At 55.4% G+C, this 20,623-nt stretch overlaps 2 protein-coding genes across 6 annotated transcripts in view; one reads left to right on the top strand and one right to left on the bottom strand.

Moving 5' to 3' along the window:
- Positions 1 to 9,793, top strand: part of CSTPP1 (centriolar satellite-associated tubulin polyglutamylase complex regulator 1) — a 190,682-nt gene extending 180,889 nt beyond the window's left edge. The window contains exons 5-9 of one of the 2 annotated variants that reach the window (XM_081798170.1): positions 2,299 to 2,384; positions 3,847 to 4,042; positions 4,619 to 4,728; positions 7,297 to 7,360; positions 9,619 to 9,793. In XM_081798170.1, the coding sequence (XP_081654296.1) occupies positions 2,299 to 2,384; positions 3,847 to 4,042; positions 4,619 to 4,728; positions 7,297 to 7,360; positions 9,619 to 9,778 (616 nt within the window). In that variant the 3' untranslated portion in view covers positions 9,779 to 9,793. Of the gene's footprint in view, positions 1 to 2,298; positions 2,385 to 3,846; positions 4,043 to 4,618; positions 4,729 to 7,296; positions 7,361 to 7,635; positions 8,384 to 9,618 lie in introns of those variants that run through there. The other variant, XM_006730187.3, reaches the window with a different exon arrangement.
- A 49-nt stretch (positions 9,794 to 9,842) lies between these two features.
- On the bottom strand, positions 9,843 to 20,354 carry ARFGAP2 (ARF GTPase activating protein 2). 4 transcript variants are annotated; one of them, XR_004074620.2, is made up of 18 exons: positions 20,200 to 20,354; positions 19,910 to 20,028; positions 19,271 to 19,343; positions 18,622 to 18,753; positions 18,453 to 18,533; positions 17,523 to 17,604; positions 17,156 to 17,212; positions 16,437 to 16,478; positions 16,004 to 16,056; positions 15,407 to 15,543; positions 15,177 to 15,308; positions 13,324 to 13,452; positions 13,109 to 13,243; positions 12,021 to 12,147; positions 11,767 to 11,860; positions 11,529 to 11,647; positions 10,935 to 11,074; positions 9,843 to 10,370 (listed from the first exon to the last, which is right to left on the bottom strand). XR_004074620.2 is itself a non-coding variant. In XM_031024674.2 (17 exons), the coding sequence occupies exons 1-17, from the start codon at positions 20,269 to 20,271 to the stop codon at positions 11,054 to 11,056; spliced, it is 1,605 nt and encodes a 534-aa protein (XP_030880534.1). In that variant the 5' UTR covers positions 20,272 to 20,352; the 3' UTR covers positions 9,843 to 11,053. The 4 variants fall into 4 exon arrangements, 3 of the variants coding, with proteins under 3 accessions (XP_030880534.1, XP_006730252.1, XP_081654290.1); XM_031024674.2 differs by having other exon boundaries at positions 9,843 to 11,074; positions 20,200 to 20,352; XM_006730189.3 differs by lacking the exon at positions 16,437 to 16,478 and having other exon boundaries at positions 9,843 to 11,074; positions 20,200 to 20,351.
- Positions 20,355 to 20,623: the final 269 nt, after the last annotated feature.

The following is a 20,623-nucleotide window of genomic DNA, read 5'->3' as shown; positions in this document are numbered from 1 at the left end:
TTGCTATAAACAGGAGCACTGGGTCCAGGTTGATGATAAAGAAGAGAAGCCAAGTAACATCTTCAAAGGCTTTGGCTCCCCTTCGTGGTTTCCTGCTTGGGGACGTTCTCAGCTCAGTGCTCCTCCCTAGTAATTAACTTCAGGCCATTCGGGTTCTTAGCTGTCCTGGGAGTAGGGCAGGAAGGAAAGGTCACTGGCTTCTCTCTGCAGGGACCCTTTCCTCTCTGCTTGCGCCTGGGTTGGGAAAGCTTTGAGGTGGCTCTACCCACCCCCCACCCCCCGAGGGCTCTGGGAGAGCTCACTCTTCCTCTGAAGTTTGGGTGTCTTTGCTAACCGCAGTCTGCCCTACCTGCCTTCTCTCTGCCCTCTGTCGCCTCTCCCTCCCCATCCAGATATCAGAATCTGGGCTTTGTGCCCTCTCTCTTCCTTTTTGTCTGTCCCGGTTCTCGTGGGTTAGGAGAAATGGGGGCAACTACCTGGTCTATGGCTCTGCATTTGGTCCCGGGAGCCGCTGATGGAGGGACCAGGGCGCCCCCCTGCGGCCATCAGCAACATTGCTTCCTCCTGCCTTCTGGCCTTGAATTTTTTTCCCGCTGGAATTTCAATGTTCAACTCTGGTAGTTGGGGCAGATTTTTTTCTTCCCCAAGAGATACATGAGAAATATTAAGGCCTTAAAATACAGGTGAAAAGAAAGAAAATAAATTAGCCATATAGATTAAGAAATAAAATGTTAGTGTTTATATTCTCTATCTTTATTTTATTTATTTTTTTGGCATTTTAACACTTCTCTATCTTTATTTTAGAAGAGACAGTGTGAGGGGCGCCTGGGTGGCTCAGTCGGTTAAGCATCTGCCTTCAGCTCAGGTCATGATTCCAGGGTCCTGGGATGGAGCCGCGTGTCCAGCTCCCTGCTCACTGGGGAGTCTGCTTCTCCCTCTCCCTCTACCCCTCCCCCCCCTCTTGTGCACTCTCTTTCTCTCACTCTCTCAAATAAATAAAAATATTTTTTTTTAAATAATTAAAAAATAAATAAAAGATGCAGTGTGCCATAATGGAAAGTACCATGGCCTGTGGAGTAAACTCCCCAGCTGTGTGGTCTCGGCAAGCCGACTTCTCTGAGACTTAGTCCCTTCACATGTAAAAGGTACGTAATTGCAAGACCTACCTCATAGGAATGTTGTGGAATAAAATTTACTATAGTTAAACACCTCGCACAGTGCCTGCCATGAAGTAGGTACTCGGTACACGTTACCCGTTTCCGTCGTCATTACGACTAGATGGAGGAGCGCGTTCTCTCTTCAGGGAGCTCTGAAAGCAGGGTCAGCTGCCTCGCACAACTGCGGGGGCCCCTGACATTCTACTCTAACGCCGCCCCCCACCCCAGAGGTGTGCAGTGCCGGCTCTCTCTGGACACGAGAGAGCAAAATAAAATAATTTTGCAAAACAGGAAAGATAAAGCCAGGAGGGCCAGTCAGAAACAGATCGGGGGGGCCCTGCTCCCCTTCAGTAGATAAGTTTGGCGCCCGGCCTGGCACCTGGATAGAGCCCAGCAAGTGCTAATTTCCTTCCCTTCCTGTGCCCTCTTGCATGAGGCCCTGAGCAGAGTATGAGTGTGGCCTTGGTCTGATCATTGGGTCGTCAGATGGTTTTCTTCCTAGGAGGTGGGAGGGCCTGGGGAGGAGCCCCCAGCGGGTGGGGCGGAGGGAGAGGGAGACAGCAAGGAGGGGCGGTGTCCCACGATGGGGTGTGTCTCTGACCCTCTCAAGTGCAGAGTCCCCAGTAGCTCTGTACCCTCTTCCCTTGTCTACCATCTGTGTCCCGGGACGGAGGTGCCTGTAGTTGTTTGGGCCCTCGGTAGCTTATTAAATCTCAGTGCCACTTGCCAAGACCTCTTTAAGCTTCCTGGCTGTTCTTTTTGCCTTTTCTGCTCAGCTGTATTTATTCTGAACTAAATGGTCCTCACCGCAGGGTGAAAGGATTTACTGCTTAAGCATGAGAAGAAATCTTGGCTGCATTACCATTGTACCCTCTCCTTGCTGCCCCCCGCCCCCCATGCTCCAGCCACTAGCTGGTGCCGCAGAGACTGAACGGGAGCCTGTCCTTGGTCGTGTGGTCGGTGCAGTTTGGTGGCAGAGTCCCACTGACGGAGAAGTGAGGTGCCTGGGAGGATCCCTCTCCCGAATGTCTTGCTGTCTCAAGAAAGGCCGGAGCCCCAGAAACAGCTCACGCACATGCTCCCCATCCCCACCCCCCACACACACACAGCCTCTCACGTTTTCGCCCTCTTTCTCCCTCAGGATTGTGCTCATGGATGACGCCATGGACTGCTTGATGTCTTTTTCAGATTTCCTTTTTGCCTTCCAGATCCAGTTTTACTACTCAGGTGAGAGACTTCCAGGGCCCCGCGTGGGCTCCTGTCAGGGCCGTGTCTGCCTGTCCCACCCCAGTGTCCTTTCCATCTGCTGCCGGGCTACACACTTCTCTCCCCCCACCCCCCCGGCCTTCGGTGGCGTGCCTCACCATGGGTCACGGACAGGACGTCTCGTCCCCACTGGTGGTCACAAGGCTCGGTGTGCACAGCCGACTCCCTCCGCCTCCATCTAAGTGATAGCGATGGTAACTAGCCCCGTGCACGCTGCTGGGGCGCACGGCACGCCCGCCCTGTGCTGGGCAGGGCGCTGACTGTAGCGCTCACGACAGCCCTAGGAGTTAGTCCTCTCGGAGACCCGCTGAGACGGGAGGAGCCCAAGTCACAGCTGGTGAGTGGCGGAGCCCAGACCTGAACGGAGGGCTCGCTCCAAAGCCGGGCTCCGGGCCCCTCGGCGCTGTTCCTGCCGTCAGGGGGCTGTCCCTCGGCCCCGGCTCGTGTGTGCGGGCACACAGCCTTTCATAAGCAGACACCAGCCCATGCTGCTCCCCACACGCACCAGCTGTGTCTTTAAATCCCTTCTGGAATCAGGTGTAACAGGAGTAGACGAATAAACATAGATGCACACCAGCTCACGCGGTGCACACGGCAACATCGCATGAATGCTGGGGTCCGAGATTGCTGACTATGTCCATAAACACACTTGTTTAAATGGGCTCTTCCAGTAAACGGAAGGCTGTCCTTGGAGCCTGGACGTGGCCTCCCTGCCAACTGGTGGCCCGAGCCAGCCTTGGCCTCTCTCAGGCGCCACATTCTGTTTTCTTGATGGTGGCCCAAGGGCCCGGTCTGGCAGGGGCTGGAGCCTGGGCTCTTGTCACCTGCTCTTAGCAGCTGCAGGCAGCTCTTTCCCATTTCTCTGAAGCTCCTGGGCCCTGGACAAGGGGCAGCCGCGTCTGGGAGAAGCTTCGGCTCCCGCCTTTCAAATGTGCAATAAGTTAGCAACTTGAGGCTTTCTCTTCCACGTTGGCCTTCCACCGCGCTTTCTGGAGGCAAAGAGGCGGGTGGCCTTACAAGTGAGGTGGGGCGAGATGGGGCTTGCCAGCGCGACTGGGCACACGTTCACGCTCTAGAAAATACGTCCAGCACTTAACGTGTGCCCAGCACTGTGCGGCAGCTGGCGCAGGAGGGGGACAAGGCACGATCCCCGCCTTTGTTCAAGGACCTCCCGCTCCAGCAAGAAGGCAGAGCAAATACCCCAAAAACGAAGGTACAGGGTGCTCGGAAGGTATGGAATTGGGCATCTGCCCGGGCTAGGAGCAGCCGCCCCGAGGGGGGGACGCTGCAGCGGAATGACACGGTGGTGTCCCCGCTCCCGAGGTCGGGGGCTCCTGGGCTGGTGGGGCGCTGAGCTCACAGAGAAGGGACCCCGCACGCTGTCCTTGCCTGACCTGTGCCCCTCCCCCATGACGCGACACAGAGTTCCTGGAGAGTGTGGCCGCCATCTATCAGGACCTGCTGGCGGGCAAGAACCCCAATACGGTGATTGTGCCGACGTCATCAAGCGGGCAGCACCGCCAGCGGCCTCCCCTGGGCGAGGCTAGCGTGCTGGAGGGAGTGGAGGCCTCGCTGTTCTCCCAGGGCCTGGAGAACTTGTGTGACCGGCCCAAGTACAGGTGAGAAGCGGGCGCCCCGGGGACTTGGCTGCCGGCTCCGGAACAGATGCTCCGATTCCGGGGCCCTCGATGGTTGCACGGTTGCCAGGCTGCTGACGGAAGCGCTTCCCAGGGGCTCCCCGGGAGGATGCTTCCACGTGGCAAGACCCGCCGTAGATGACCAGCTCGGCCCCCTTCTCCTTGCCCGGAGATAGAATGGCCTTGGCTTTTTGGAGAGAAGGGGCAAACATTTGCTGTGCAAGGAATTCCCTCGACAGAAAGGGAGGGCGAAGCTGTCCTATGTGGCACAAGGTCTCCTTAGAGACGGAGCAGCCCGTTTGGGTCCCCCCCAGGAGAGGCTGCTCGCCCCCCTTCCTCCCACACCCCGAGGGAGAGCGCCGGTTAGGGAACATACCAACCCCTTCCGGCCCCAGTCAAGACCTTGCTACCCGCCCCGGGGGGCTCAGGGCCCCCCCGAGGCAGGCAGGGTCCCTCAGCCCTGGCTTTGGGCCCCCCTCCTCAGCCTGAAGCGCTGGATGAAAAGATGGCTCTCGTACTTGCTGGTCTTTGAGGCTGGCTCTGTATTCTCCCTTCCAGCTGCCCACCCCCAGCACTTGTCAAAGAGGTACTAAGCAACGTCCAGAGACTGACCTTCTACGGATTCCTTGTGGCTCTTTCAAAGCATCATGGGATCAACCAAGCCCTAGGTAAGCCAGGGCTAGCCATGGCTAGGCTGTCCTGCTCCTCCCGCACGAAGCCACGTAGGAGCCGGTTGCTGTTGGCAGACATGGCCCCTTGGGGGAGGGGGCATCCCCATCTGCACCTTGACTTCTCAGGGTCAGACTTGGAGGCCTAGGGAGCCAGAACGTGCACAATGAAGATGGTGCCCTCTTAGGCCTCTCACACTCCGGTGGGAAGGGACAGCCTTCCCCACCCAAGGCCCTGCCCCAACATGAAGCCGCCTCTCGGTGGCAGGGGTGTGCCCAGCCCCTCCCCACCGAATCCCCAGCTCTGCTTTGTGGAGTGGCCTGCAGGCTGGGCAGACACAGGGCTAGTTACTCAGTGGCTTTGGAGATTATATATCAAAGAGACCTGATTCCCATTTGTAAGCAGGGCAAAGGTGTGTCTGAGGCGGCCTTTTTTCCCAGCTGGGGAAAGAAAAAGAAAACTGATTAATCTGAAAAGGAGCAAAAAATGGGGGGAGAGGCCTGCACTGGCCCAGTTTTTCCTGTCTGTCGTTTCTTCCTACTGGTTGGCCTTCTCCACCCACCCTGCTCTTCTCCCTCTCCCACCTGCTGCTCTCCCAAGGGAAGAGCCACCAGGCCACCGTCCACAGAGCTGGAGGGGTTGTCTTTCAGAGGTGTCCAGGTGTGCTTGAGGCCCTAGGTTCCTGAGTCCCAAAGAACACATAGCCTTCCCCTTCTTTCTGCCAGTTGAGAGAAGGGGGTCAAGGGAAGGAAATTTAATATTCTTTAAATGCCAACCATAGTAGGCCAAGTTGCTTTAGATCTTTCAAAATATAAAGCCTGCTGGGGATGCACACAGGAGCGCAAGCCCCAACAGGACTGACTGAGGCCCACTGAGGCACAATGCTGCCTAGCAGCCTCCTTATTCTGAATTGATGCTCTGGGGTGTGCACAGGTCTAGGGACCCCTTCAACTAAGTGATGCCGGTCGCCAAGGTCTCTGGCTGGACCAGAGTAGAAAGGCAAATAAGAGTCAGAAGTCAGGAGTAAGGGGGCAGCGGGTGGGGACTTGCTTAGGTTTCCTTTCACACCTGGGTAACTCACCGCCCTCCCTTCCTTTCCACCAATCAGCCCACAGGAAGGAAAAGGAAAAGCTAACTAGCATGGGATCAGAGCCTGGACAACGTCATGCCCTCACTTTTTCTAGGGCCTTTAAAAAGGGCAATCACTCCGTCAGCCACTTTTACCAAGCACTACTGCTGGGTCGAGCAGGAGATGGAGAGAAGCATCCGCCCTCACTCGCATCTCCAGTGTATGAAATAGAGATCTGGAGCTACTCGGGGAGCAGCCAGTTGTGGGGACGGGTTGTCCTGTTCCCTTAGTTCTCAAGGCACTCACACCCACACGCTCCTGCACACAAAATGAGAGGGCTCCGTGGAACATAGCTTGAAAACCACTAAGAGCAAAAGGGGCCAGGGGACATCATCTGAGAAAGCTTTGGAAAAGTAGGGACTTGAACTAGAGCCAGATGGGTAAGTTTAAGATTGAGGCTTTCTGGAGACCAGGATTGCTAGCTGCCAGATCTACATTCTGACCACCAGTGAGCTTTTTCCCTCAACAATCTGTTGGTGAGAAGTCTTCTGTCTGCAGACTTCAGCTCCACCTTCCCTCCACTGTTCACAGCTCCAGGGAGAATCCAAGACTGTCTCCTCTCACCTTTCCCCAGTAGCGAAGCATCACTCCCTTCGGTTTGTAGCTGAGGAATCCAGCTCAGAGAGAGCTGTGACCGAGCAGATGAGGTGGCTCCCGGCCCGGCGGCTCCTGGCCTGGCGGAAGGTGCCCAGCCTGCTCTTCTCGCCCCTCAGAGAGTCTCTGAGGAGCCGAGGCAGCATTTTTGACCGTATTGTCTCCAAAGTGGGCTCCCTCTGATTTGGGGGGCACAAAACTGGGTAATTTCTGACTTGGGGATTAGCTGGACATACTCTGTCTCTGGCTCCCATGACCTGGGGGCCTCAAGGAAGGAACTGAACCCCCCGCACCAGCCCGCAACCCACCACCCAGTCTTGGGAGGGGATCGTCCTGTGTGTGCAGTGACCTTGAGCGTGAGGACGTCTCATAGCTGTGGTTCCTACCCCAAGCTGCAGAGGGGAGGCATGGCTTCACCAAGTTAATCTTAGCAGTAGCCACAACTTCCTGCCCCCGTAACAGTCCTCTTAAAACTTCTCTTAAGAGCTCTTCCCCATGAACAAGGCATGGGAATAAAAGGTACGGCATGGAGATCATCAGTGACATTGTAATAATGTGTGCGTGACAGATGGTAGCCACACTGTGGTGAGCACGGCAAACGTAGAGAGATAGCAAACCACCTTGTTGTACCCCTGAAACTAATGTAACATTGCGTGTCCACTGTACTCAAATTCAAAAAAAATTTTCTTTAGAAAGAGCTCTTCTCAAATCTCAGATGAGCCCTCCCAGGGTCAGCAGAGCAGGTAGACATGAAGGTGAGGGACACGGAGGCATCTGCTGGGAATGTGGCTGACTGGAGCCTGCCTAAAAGACACTCAGATTGTGCCCCCCAATTATCTTGTAGGAGCTTTGCCTGACAAAGGGGACCTGATGCACGACCCAGCCATGGATGAGGAGCTGGAACGGCTGTAAGTGTCAGGTGGGAAGATGCTGCCCCCTCGTGGGGAAGGCCATACGTCCCTTGGACATGGCAGTGCCCTATTGTGGGTCACACAGCGATTCTCCGCGACACCCCCATCAGTCAGGGCAGGGTTTGGGCTCCAGCAGAGGCTTGAGGTAGCCTCTCTTTGAGTCCTTGGGGAATATAGCCCATGGTTTCATCCAAATGCAAGAGTGAACGTGGAGGTCCTGGTCTGTAGACAGGAGGCACCTCGCTACCCTCTGGGCTTCTTCCCTCCTTCAGGCTGGCCCAGGTCCCAGGCCTGGTCAACTCGGCCCCTGCCAATCCAGAGGCCGGCTGCCTGCCTTCCCGGACCCCTCCCCGGGTTGGCTCTCCCTGGAGACCCCTCCATCACGCCCGCAAGGTGGATGCAGAGAGCGATGGTTCCACTGAAGAGACGGACGAGTCCGAGACTTGAGGAGTCTGAAGGGTCCTGTCCACAACGCCCGTGTATCCAGCTCCCACCCAGCCCTTGGGACTCCCACCCAACCTCCTCCCCCACTCCTGTGCCATGCTGCCCTCTGCTGGTGAAAAGCCTGAATAACAGCCCAAGCCCAAAGACCAGCCAGAGGGGTTCCGGTGTCATCAGCCAAGTCCAGCAGTGACCCTGAGAAGTAACAGCCTACTCTCCTTGGCCCTGTCAGCCTCTGCACTTTAGTCAGGACCCAAGCTGACAGCAGAATGAGCAGAGGCCATCAGGAAGGTGACTTTCGCTGACAGTCCCCACCACATGAGGGTGATCTCCTCACAGCAACTCAAGGAAGGGGAGACCATGAATAACCGTGCAGGGCCTTGCCTGCATGGTCAAGGGTGACACCTGTGGGGCAAGTATAGGGCAGACCTAAACACGGTGGCCTTCGGCTGGAGGAAGAGCCACGAGCATGATAGGATGAAGGGTAGGCAAGAAGTCCACTTTCAAAAACTGTTCCGAGTCCCCTCTGTGTCTAACAGTTCAGTATGTTAAATGAATAAAGTCCCTTGTATCTGGTAAGCGGTGAATCTAAAGCCACCAGACTGAGGAGGGGGTGAAGGGAAGGGGTGAGTTTGCGTTTGTGGTGCCGAGTCCCAGCTTTTCTGGCAGGGCTGGGAGGTGGGGGCCAGGGGACCACTGAAGCCTGGAGACCAGCCTCAGATTAATGAGCCAAGAGGGACCCTCCTGCACAGGACAGCAAGCAGCCTTTCCAATGTGCTCACAGCTGGAATGGGCCTTCAGAAAACAAGCTCAGAGGAGTCAAGGCCAGGTTCCCATAACTCTAAAGACCCTGGCCCCAAAGGGTTAGCACTGCGGAGTCTTCTAGCCAGAGTTTCATTACATGTTTGCTAAGCACCTGCTCAGGGTTGGGGCAATGGGGATACAGCTGAGACTGACAGGCCTGAGGAAGACAAGCTTCCAGCCAAGACTGGAGGAAGGTAAGGACAGGTGGTCTTCAACTTCCTTGAATTGGCCAGGGGTCATCCAGAAAGTAAAACCACCCAGGGACCCAAGCAGAACAGGCTGCCTCCTAAGGTGGGGGTCACCACCCTGGGCACACACATTTTCCTGGGCTCCTCTGCCTAGCACAGCCCCTACCCCAACCCACCCCAAGATAGTTTCAGGAACTGGCTCCCAAAACCCTGCAGAGCCAGGCCGGGACTGGAAGCTCCAGTCCTACCGAAGATCCAAGCCCTGTGAACTCCCCAGGCCCACCACCATCTCCAGCCTCTGGCTGATTGACAGCAGCGTGGAGATCCTGGTGGGCATCCAAATGACCTGGGGAGCTGGTTTACGACACAAGTAACCAAGGTCTGGCTTGGGGCGGGGGCACAGAAATCTGGATTATGAATACTCCAGATGATTCCAGAGCTGGAAGGCCCAGACCCGCACTTAAGTATCAATGGCTTAGAGCCCCATGGCCCCTTTGCCCATCCTTTCTAATCATGCATCTCCCACACCAGTGATTTACCCCTGTACCCTGAGGAAGCCCTAAGGTGGCAGATACATTCCAGGAGCCCCTACTGGGGGAAAAGGTTACTAAGCTAGTGAGTTCTACACACACATACATCCTTTCTTCCTGGATTTAAAAGGCTTCCATTAAGGCTGTAGATTTCATTTGTCTTTAAACTCCCCTGAGAAAAAACACACCCCAGTCAAGCCTCCTGCTGGGATGAGGTGTGGGGCTGCTAGGCTTGCTCACTGGAGGAGTTAAAGGGCCAACTAATACCAGCTCTTTCCTCCGCGTGCAACAGGGTGGTGAGGTCGAGGCTGCACCGGACCTCGCGGCAGCACAGGGCCGAGGAGCCAGGGCACTTTGGCTTTCAGAGAAGAGACAAGCTGGAGGCCCGGGAGAGCGTGCCCTCAGCTTCGGCACCATCGCCCTACCCGTATCGGTGGGAGCCCAGAGAGTGAGGCCAGGGGCCTGCATGGGCAGGGAGGCAGGATCCAGAAAGGACACTACTTCACTCAGACCAACAGCGGCCCACTGCCCTGGCAAGGCTTTATTTGACACCACTGTTCCAATACAAACAGTCCAGAAAGAAAGTCAAGTCCCTTTGGGGGAGGGGGCAAGGGAAGAATGGTGTGTGTTGCTTGGGAGCCCAACCCCCAACCCCCCGCGGGCAGGGTGGGCCCAGACTGGCGATGGGAGGGGGGGGAGATGGCACGAGGACACAGCGCAGGGCCCTGCGGCCAGGGGGCGAGGCCTGCAGCTCTGTCATGCCTCAAGCTCTCACTGAGGGGTGGGGGGGTGCTGTCTAGGCTCCCCCCAAGACCAGGATGATACAGAAGAAAAAAGTTGAGCCCCAAGAGCCTGTTTCTGTCCCCCATGTCCTCTGCTTCCTTGGACAGCATTATGCTCACAGCATCCAGAGCGGGGCATAGGGCAGATGAGACCCACCATGGCCACCAAGCAGGGGAAGAAGGGACAGAGGGTCCTGTGCTCCACAATGGATGGTATGGAAGGACTCCGAGACACTCAGGAGAAGTATCCCTCAAGTGATCACTGTAAAAAGGGGCGGTGAGACAGGAGAAGATCACTCGGGCCTCCAGTCTGATCCCAAATGAAACCTTTAGGTACCAGCGAAGGTCTCTAGCCCTCAGTAAGGCCCAAACAAAGGTCCTCCCCCCCTGCCGTCCCCCGGCACACAGAAGAGGCCGCTGGAGCCATAACTGCAGCGAGTCCGGAGCCTCCCTCCCCCTGGGGGCTGGTCCACAGCAGAACTCTTTCTAGACGTGCCCACGGGTTCCAGAGGACGGGGGCCAAACCCCAGACAACCTGGAAGTATCCTAGAGCTGGTAAAAAAGCCTTATACGGCTCACTTTCCCTCCTTGGGGAAGGGCTGGACCCAGCAGAAGCCCGCCTGAGGGAACTCCTCCCCCTCTCCCCCTGCACCCACTGTGGCCGGACAAGCGAGCTGCAGCGTGGGGGGCAGGATCGGAGGACAGCGTCTAGCACACGCGCCAGGGGGTGAGGGAAGGAGAATAAAGGGCTCAGTCTACAGACAGAGGTCAAGGCTGGGACCGCCCATCCCCCTCACCCGAGATCCTCAAAGGCCACCCCACTCACACACAACACATAAAAAGTAACAATTCCTCCCCAGCTTCCACAAGGCAAGCGCCCCTGGCCTTGGAATCGTGGGGGTTTTGCTGCTGTTGCCACCATACGCTTGAGCCGTGGCGCCTGGATCAGTAGGAGCCATAGCGATCCTGGACATGGGGGAAGGAGAAACAAAGTCAAAGTCTCTCACCTGCAGCAGCAACCCCCACCACACCCCTGCAGGACTAGGGTACTCCGGGGACTCGGGCTCCAATCTCACTACGCCAGAGACAGTTTTCGATTTTATTGCGACTCAGGAAAGGGGCTGTGGCCAGATCCCAAGGGGGAAGCCCTGCCTGATCTTGAAGTTGGAGAGGAAGGAGAAAGAGAGGGAAGATGACAAGGCTAGAGAAATCAGTGCAGACAGGGCATCGTCCCAGGGAGCGGCCCTGCCCCGGTGCCCAGCTCAAAGGAGAGAAGCTGCCCCTCCAGAGAAAGAAAAAGCTCTCTTTCGGGCTCAGGAGCCAGCCAGCAGCAGTGTCTGGAAGTGGTGAAGGCCATCCTCCAAGGACTACTTTCTACTGCTTTACCTGCCTGCCCCAGGCCAAACAGCCCCAGGCTCACCTGCAAAGAATTCATCACACCATTGGCCAGCACGGCCATCTTCCCGGCCACAGACTTGACACCCTGCTTAAACTGGGCAATGTCAGCTGTGGGGAGCACGTTGCCCAGCGATACGCTACCTGTAAAAGCAAGGGAAAGGCGGGCTCAGAGCCCTGCGGGCAGCCCTCCTCAGCCCCCAGCGCCTTCCAGCCCTGCTCACAGGCCGGGCCCAGTGTGCACCTTACCCCTGTGGCCCTACCTGCTCCATGAGCTCCATCCACGTCCCCGAAGAGGTCCGAAGAGCTGATGGCGCTACTGCCCGAGAGCTGCTGGAGTCGAGACCGGGCTTCATGCTGCAGTGAAGAAAGACGAAGGCCTGGGGATCTTTTCACCGAAGACTCAAAAACTCCTTACTTGCGGAGACACCCTGGTGCTAACGCCCAAAGCAGTGGCAAGGAGGAAACTCCCGCTCCACCTGCGGCCTCCAGGCTCAGGATGGACAACTCTACTTACCTCAGCATCCACCTCCCGCCCAAAGAACATGTCCGATGAGATGGCTTTGGCTCCTGCAAATTTCTGGCGCGCTTCACTGGACTCGAGGCCTGAGCTCCGGCTTTCCACCTCTCTTCTGTTTGTGACCCTGCGTGGGTGGATGTGGACACCTCTGATCCTTCCCATTCCTATGAGAGCCTAGTAGTACTAGTCCCATTACTAACAGAGGCTGCAAACAGCGCCAGGGGCCTCCTGGGGCTGTGGCCCTGGCACCCATGGACCCTCTCCCCTGGACGAGGCCCCGCTCTTCTCCACACCGAAGCCCGGGCACGAGAGAGCTAACGGTGCCTCCGCCAGGCCGCGTGGACATACAGTTTAGAGGGGACTAGTCTTCCGCCCCAAACCTCCAGAGCAGAACATCACTATCGCCAGTCTCCTCCAAGTGACAACTGGCCTAACACTAGGGTGACCATATGTCTCTGCCTGACTTTATGCCAACTCTCCCGGCATTTCACCCTCAAAAGCATCCCAGTGTGGATGTAAAGGTGTCCGGTCACGCCTACCTCCCGCCGACATGTGTGAACCCTGGCCTAGGTGCTTTGTAAGGGTCGCTTACATTTAATCCTTCCAGGGACCCTGTGAAGTCAATACTTACGTCCCCATTTTACAAATGATGTGCAGATCATTTATCAGTTAAATCTTGCCCAGATTAACATAAAATAAGCTTAAAAAAAACAAATAACAAATAACAAATAACGTGGTGACCAGAGACACATAACCCCCGGGTGGTCAGGACTGAAGCATAAAATCAGGCCCCTCCTGCCAGAGAAACAGACCCTGAACAAAAGCTGCTAAGCCTTCTGTGATGATAAAGCACAACTCAAACCGAAGTCTGATTCCCGCACTACCTAATCTGATAGCCACGAACCACATGTGGCTAAACTTATTAAGATTAAATTAAAAACCCAGTTCCTCAGCTGCACCGGCCACATGTAAAGAGCTCAGGAGGCACAGACTTAGCGGCCACGACACCCCAGACAGAGCAGGTACACAGAACGTTCCCATCACAGGAAAATCCTGCTGGACTGCGCTGCCCTTGCCCACTCCACCTTTCTGAAATAGGCCGGATGCTTGAGATGGTCACTTCTGGCTCCTTCTCCTCCATCCGGTCCATACCCCAGGTGGCATCCGTATCCCAGCGGGAACTGAAACTTTCCCCCAAGGAGAAGGGGTTGTCCTTGTACCTGGTGAGACAGTAGAGTGACTTAGAAAAGCTTGATGAGGAACATGGTGGCCAAGTCTGCACCCCAACAAACAGCCTTACTTTGGGGGTCCAGAGGCGAAAGTACCAACGTCATCAAACAAGTCGAGCTGCGAGCGGGAGGATTTTGCGCTCACGGGGGTTTCCTGCTCGATCACCTGCATCTCAGACAGCACCGAGTGAGAGACGGAGCTGTGGAGACAAGCAGAGCCACCCGAGAGCAGCGCTGAGCAGTGGTGTCGAGAGAAGACACCCCGCTGCCAGCAGGACCCTGGCTTCTCTCACTGGGACCACCCAGAGCCTTCTCCCCAGGCCTTCTCCCCGGGCTGGGCCAGACCCAGCAGGGAGTGCTCGGGGCCCCGCGGAGCTGGAGCACATCCTCAACTGTCCGCACATCAGCCCTGTCTTCTCAAAGCAGGGCTTCCCTGGCAAATGACTGCTCGTTGGCCTCTTATTTTAATAATGCCATGCACCAGACGGTAGTGCTCTCAGTCCTTAAAAACAACTCAACAGACCGGCTGCACCGTGAGGCACATCCTTTGCCAAGATGGACACGTTCACATGGAAAAGATGCAAAATGCCCCAGAACCGAGAAAAGGAGTCTAATGGTATCAAAGGAGGAATTCTAGACTTTTGATCTCTCCTAAAAACCGGAATACTGGTCGGCAACCCTGGCTACAGGGGACTCGTGAGCTCCGCAAGGGCCTGATTTACTAAGCACGGCAGTCCTGCGCAGGAGGTATTACCAGGTCTTTTTACCGGTGAAAAAAGGGACTTCAAGCAACTCAACTTGCCTAAAGTCCACAGATCTCTTAATTGGCCCAACTAGATTTTGAACATAGAACTATTGATTCCAAATTCAGTATTTCTGGCCTGATATCTACTTCTCTGAAAGAAGGTAAGGCTGGCTATTTCTGCTTAATCTTTTCAAACCACGTGCCGGCTGGATTTAAGTAACTCCATTTCCATCTGTGTACTACTTGTGTAACCCACAGCTAATCAGGGAAACACCACATTTTAATCCCAGAAAGGACTTTAGGTCTTCTCCCTTTCCCTGTTTCAGTCATAGGAATTACTGGGTTAAAGGGTCTGAACAATTTTTTCAGCTGGTTTGTTCTTTTCTGCGGTGCAATAGAATCTTTAACTTAAACCCACCCTACCCTATTTAAAACCCTACTGTAAAATAGTCAGTCTTTAGGGTTCTGCCAGCTAAAAGCTGTAGATATTTTGTAACGAGTTTAAGTGAAATTAATCCTTAAGATGCCTCCATGGAGCATGACGCAGGGAGAAAGCAAGTTCTCAGGAGTCAGTACCACCTGCCCAACTCTGCCTCTTCTCACTGGGAAACCAGACAGCAGCCCTGGGACCTGGTGCTGTCCAATATTCTGGTTTTTAAGAGAGATCAAAAGTCCAGTGTTAATGAAATCTCTAGATGCAAGCTCTTAGTGAGAGCAAACAAAACGCATGTTTGCAGTCCTTGTTTTGTTTTTAAGAAAACGACAGCAACATAAGCCCAGTGGTCCAGAAACGGCAGGATACTGTCAATGCCAAAGGCATCTGTCTAGGGGCATTTCTGGGTGTTCGCGCACCTGGCAGCAATGGCGTTTAGTGGACAAGGATTAGGGATGCTAAGAGCCTTGTCATTCTCAGGGAGGTCTTAAGCAACATCACCCTACCCTTTTAGGTATGTCGAAAAAGCACCCAGTCCTGTGTTTCTTTCATTTAACAAACACAGTGAGCACAGACCTACTCTGTGACAAGCACTATACGAAGCACTTTAAGACAATTAGCAAAGTCATCTATCTTCAGCCTTGGGGGAAGACTGAGCCTGGAAACCCAAACTCCTGGGAAGAATTTGCAGTGGCTCCCAGGAGAACAATGGCATTTCCCCGCCACACCCCAGAGCTGAGCCTCACCTGCGGGACACCAAGCCCATGCCCAACCTCTCTGCCTGTTCTCGCTTCTTCCCTTCCAGATTCTGTAGCTTCTTTTCCTCCTTCTTACGGTCAATCTGGAGCTCCTGGTAGGCCAGGCGCATAGAGGCAACCCTTGAAGGAATAAACATGTCAGAGTCCAGCTCCCATCCTACCCGTCCTACCTGCCCACCCAACCCCACATGACCGGGGCCCCTGGGGCAAACACTCACATGGACTCCTCGGCCTGCTTCTTGGCATCAGCCACCTGCTGCTCACGGAGCTTCTCTGCCACCTGGGCCTGCCGCTCCATTTCACTGAAGCTCTGGCTGCTCACCTTCTGGGCCCCCAGGCCTTTCTTGGCACCCAGCTGGGAGGAGAATGATGGGATGGGGGCCTTGCCAACAACCACAATGTCTTGTGCTCCCCCCCAAGCATGGGTCCTCTAGCCACACCCGCAAAGGAAGCATTCCTTCTTAACTTTAGGGTAAAAACTAGGGAGCCAAGCAGCATGGGCAAGAGGGAGAAGAGTGGCTTTGCTGGAGCCGGCACGAGGTGGCCCATACCATGCCAGCAGAGGCCTCAGGGCCCGAAAACAGCAGGTACTGCTGACCAGGGCCGGTCTGTGCCAGGCCCTCGAGGCGCACATCGCACTGACTCTTCCCAGGAGCCCCTTAAAGACAGGCATCTTGACAGCCCTTTCACAGACAAGGTTCAGAAAAATACTTCTGCCGAAGTCACACAGCCAGTAAGTGGCAGGGTCAAGGGGTGCATCCAGGCTGGGTCTGACACCAGCTCCTAACCACCACCACACTGCCTCTCTCGCCTACCCCTTTCTTAGCTGCTGCTGGCTTCTTCTTGCCAATGAGGGAGGTTCTCGGTTCTGTGTGAGAAAGAAGATGGGGCAGGAGTGAAGACAAAGGGAGGTCAGAGGCGGCGGCTCAGTCCGTCTCATGCAGCTTCTTGGCAAGAGCTTCCACAAAGAACAGCTTCAGGCAGAGGAAGGCAAGGCTGCCACCCACCAGTCCCAACAGATCGCATCGGCAGAGTCCAAGCCAAAGACAGACAGACGAGGTTAGGTGAGGCTCCTGACTCCCAGCAGACTGAGACAAGAACCTAGACCCAAAGCACCAGAGACTGTCACAGTCCCTGAACCAACACGAAGACTACTAGGCAAGGGGCAGGTGTTATATACCAGCCTCAGCTCCTACAGCAGGGAGCTGCCATGCAAGGGGCTGGGCTCCCCAAGCAGCTTCTGGTTACCTCTGGCAGGAAGGGCCCCTTTAGGTGACAGACGCATGGACTCTAAAGAGAAAAACATGGCTAACAAGGGGCCCACCCCAGAGCCTCCGTATAACTCCCAAGCCCAGAGGCCAAAGTTATTCCCAGAGGCCTCTAGAGAGCCTCACTTTAGACCAAGCCATACCAGCCTTTGCATGGGCTCAGTTTTAGTCATTCTGCTAGCCTCCCGCCCCAGCCCCCAAGGGTCAACAGAACCACCGAGGTCAGCCAACAGACTGTTCTAATGCTGAACCAAGACTAAAGAACACTAAGGAAAATCAAAAAAAAAAAAGAACTGAAAGGCCACAGGCTGAGAAAGGACAGTGTTGCCTCCAGCTGTGAGAGCTGCACCCCCATCCCATGAAATGGACCAGACAGGCCAATCTTGCCCCAGACTCCAGGGTTAGGTGTCCAGTCTCATACTGGCCTCCCCACACTTTGGCTAGACCCAGCTCCACATTCAGAGGCAGACCCCAGGCCTTGTCCACCAGCTACCAGGTTTATCAACTCAAAGGGCCTGGTTCTGAAGTCCTTGCAGCTCATGCTGCAGCCACAAACCCAATCCCAGTCCCCACTCCAGAGAGATCAGATGCTCAATCTCAGGGCCTCAGTCCACATGACTAGGCAAGAGCAGACCTGAAAAGAACGCTGGAGGCGCACCCTCTCCCAGTCACCCTGTATCTGCCAGGTGGCATACTGACCCAGAGAGGCTTTGGGTGAGGTGCCAAGCAGGTCCATGTTGGGGCCGTGCTCCGGCTCTGTGGATGCAATGGTGGGAGTTAGGTATAAGGCACAGAGCTTGCAGTGACTTCCCCGTAAGGGAAGTGATAGGATAAGAATAGGGAGGACTGGCTTTCTTCAGCTTGCTGAGGGCACCAAAAGATAAAAGGAATGCCCACCACTTCCTCCAAGAGATTAAAACGAATCCTAGCCCACTGAAAAATATAGGAACCCCCCCCCCCCGACACACACACACACACTCCAATCCCCTTGGCCAAGTGTCCCCTTCCTAGCCCCAAGTCCCCTGCCAATACCAGGACACCTGGTTGAAATCTGGACTGAACTCACGTGCCAGGCTACTGATCTCTGTAGAAGGGGCTAGCTGCTGGGTCTCTGCTGGGTTGGGGGCTGGTTCTTTCCAGGCAGGGGGCTGAAAAAGAAGCCAGATTACAGAAGCTTGGATGAGCCACTCCTCCTGGCAAGGAGTGCCAAGAAACTACAGGTACCTTGTAGGTGTGAGGCCCTCCTCCAAGCCCAGGAGAAAAGAAGACCGGAGACTAGTGAGTAAAAGTATAGCTGCTACTGACGATGGAAGAACAAAACAGGAAATTCGCAGCCACCTCCCCCCTCCGCTACTTACTTAAGAGTCAGAGCTCATTCCCCTAATTTCACAACAACTAACAACTATTGGGCACTTACCACCTGCCAAGCACAAGTCTAAAGGCTTTTCACATATAAATACACTTAATGATCATGACAAACCCTATGAGGTAGATGTAGCTCTTTCAGAGACGCAGGTTTTAACAGGTTACATGACTTAGCCACCATCCTAGAAATGCTAAGGAGAGGAGCAGGAATTCAGACTAAGAGTCTGACTTCAGCACCCAGTGCCAGTAGACAGGAAACCTTCTGCCAGGGGTGGGTTGCTGGGGAGGAAATCCTTTCCTTGTCCCCAATCACAGTACCTTCCTTATGGGGAAAGAATCCAGGAAATGCTGTCTGGAGCTCCAGACACCTCTTGAGCTCTCAAGAAGCTTCTCCTCCTCCCTACTATCCCAGTTTATAGGGGTCCATTCCTAAGGAGGGCCACACTGCACACCTACTCATAAGAGGAAGAAATATCTGGGCCTACCCAGCAGTGAGCTGCAGACATTCTCTGGCTGAGGTCTCATCCCAAGGTGAATGGACTCCATGCCACATGATCACAGAAGGCCTTGGCCTGGTAAGTAAGCCACCTGCCAGCAACAATCATGTGAAACATTCCTTGTGGGTACTCACTTGAGTGTGTTCCGTGAAGAAATCAGAGTCCTTCTTCTCTGGGGAGTGACTGGGAGCACTACTCATATTGTCTATCCAAAGCTAGAAGGAAGAAGACACCCCTGAAACACAGGGCTCTGAATATTCCCCACTCACCCCACTCCCCTCGCCCCGGGGAACAGGCACTTACATCAGTGCCATGCCTAGCCAGGGCTGCACTCCCCAGCTGCCGGATCTTTTCCCGGTACATCTGGGCAGCTCGGCTATTGTATTTGGTGTTGGCATCACTGGCTGTACATCCATGTTGGCGGAAGAAAGCTGTCTGGAGAGCAAGGAAGAGAGGAGAGCATGCTACAGGTGATTCCCCAGAGCCAAAGAGGCACCCCCTTGTAACAACCGGTTATTATTTATACATGACGAATACACCCTACTGACATCAGCAGTTTTTCACAGAGGTAAAGATCCCCAGAAACGCCTGCAAATAAAAGGCCTCCCATCCTCTGAGATGACCGACTGAACCTCAGCCCTCACTCAACCCTGCCTGAAGACAGCATGCCATCCCCACGGTGCCCATCCTTCATCCAGGCTCACGAGATCTGGATGACTGTGGAGGCCCCAACTCCTTTAGCCTTTCCCGAATTCAGTCCAATTTAGTTTGAATCTGAAGTCCATTTGAGAAAAAACAATTTCCAAGTTTAGAGAATAGTGGACACTGTTACTATAGACCAGAAAATCCTCTGAAAAGAGATAATCACAGAGCCTCCTAGGAAGACATTGTAAAGTTAGTACCCAAGCAGAAGAAGGATGGGGGTGGGGAGGATGGAAAGAAGGAGCTTTACCGCATTGGCATTTCCGCCGACCTGCATACACCTCAGCTGGAACCAGTTCCAATTGGAATCCAACTCTGTGGACCTGTGTGCAAGGGCTGCATGTCACCCACCAGCAGATACCAGAAGACGCTTCCCTGGCAGACCCATACCTGTCATTTGGCCTCAGGCTGCAGTAGGCGCCCAGGAAACATTAATCAGCCACCACCCTATTTCCTCCACTCTACCTCGTCCGTGAAAGGTTTGCTCTTCAATTATCTAGTCGAAAGAGCACTAATTATTGTCCAGATCCGAAAGGAGGTCTAATTCTCAAGCACTCAAACTTGGATTTGGCTTTCCCCTTAAGGACGGTCATGGTCTCACTCCAGACATACTCGACCAACAGATCAGCAACAAGGTCAATGCAGCTAACTTTTCCCCAAAACTAATACTCGGAGTGTCAAGTTTAACCAACAGGAAAAAACGAAATTTTAACCTATACGCGGACACAAACCGCCTATTGGCAAGGGGCCCACACAGGCGGCTCCCTCCCGTGGGCGGCCACCGGACCCCTCCCCGGCCAAGCGGTCCATCGAGGCAGCCCCTCTCTCTTGCTGAGCCCACAGCCCCGGCCGGCCGGGTAGAAGCACAGCAGCCGCAAGAAGACCCCACCTGATGAAGCTGAGATGGACGCCCAGGGAGCGGTGCACCCCAGAACAGTCAATGCACAAGAAAACACCATACGTGATGCTGGCCCAACTCGGATTCTTGGCGCCACAGTCGAAGCAGGCCTGGGTGGAGGAGGCGATGAGCCAATGGTCAGGGGCCCCCGAGTCGAGGCCGGGCGCAGACACGCCAGGGAAACAGCCCACGTCCGCCCCTCTCCCTCCCTCAGGCCCCAGGGGAGACGGGAGAATCCCTCTCCGCCAGCGCCGGACCCCGCGCGCCTCCCGCTCGCACACCTTGTTGGTCGGAATCCCGCGAAGCCGCTTGAAAAGAGTCTGGATTTCGGTCTTGCTCGGCTCCGCCGCCATTTTCTCTCCTTCCCAGACACCAGCGCGACCAACGGGTCCCGTCGCGGGCCAATCCGCGGCCGGGAAGGCGGGGCACCGGCGCGGCGCCAGCAGCGCCCTCGCCAGCCGGGGGTGGGGCGATTTGTCCGGATCTGGACCAATGAGCGGCCTGCGCAACCGGAGCGGAGACGGCGGCAGCCCGGGACTCTACAACGGTCGCGGGACCCACGCCGCGCCACGCTGGGGCCAACCCGCAGCCAGGGCGGAGCAACGGCTCACCGGCGACCCAAACCTTGCGCGAGCGCCACCCGGACGCCCCGCCACCCCCGGCGGGTGGGGCGATCTCCCGGAACGTGAGCGCTGCGAGGCTGGG

This window comes from Leptonychotes weddellii, chromosome 11 (genome assembly GCF_054177405.1).
Source record: "Leptonychotes weddellii isolate Sample4059 chromosome 11, ASM5417740v2, whole genome shotgun sequence".
NCBI classification, from domain to species: Eukaryota; Metazoa; Chordata; class Mammalia; order Carnivora; family Phocidae; genus Leptonychotes; species Leptonychotes weddellii.
The sequence above is the reverse complement of the archived record's forward strand: the minus strand, read 5'-3'. Positions and strand labels throughout refer to the sequence as shown.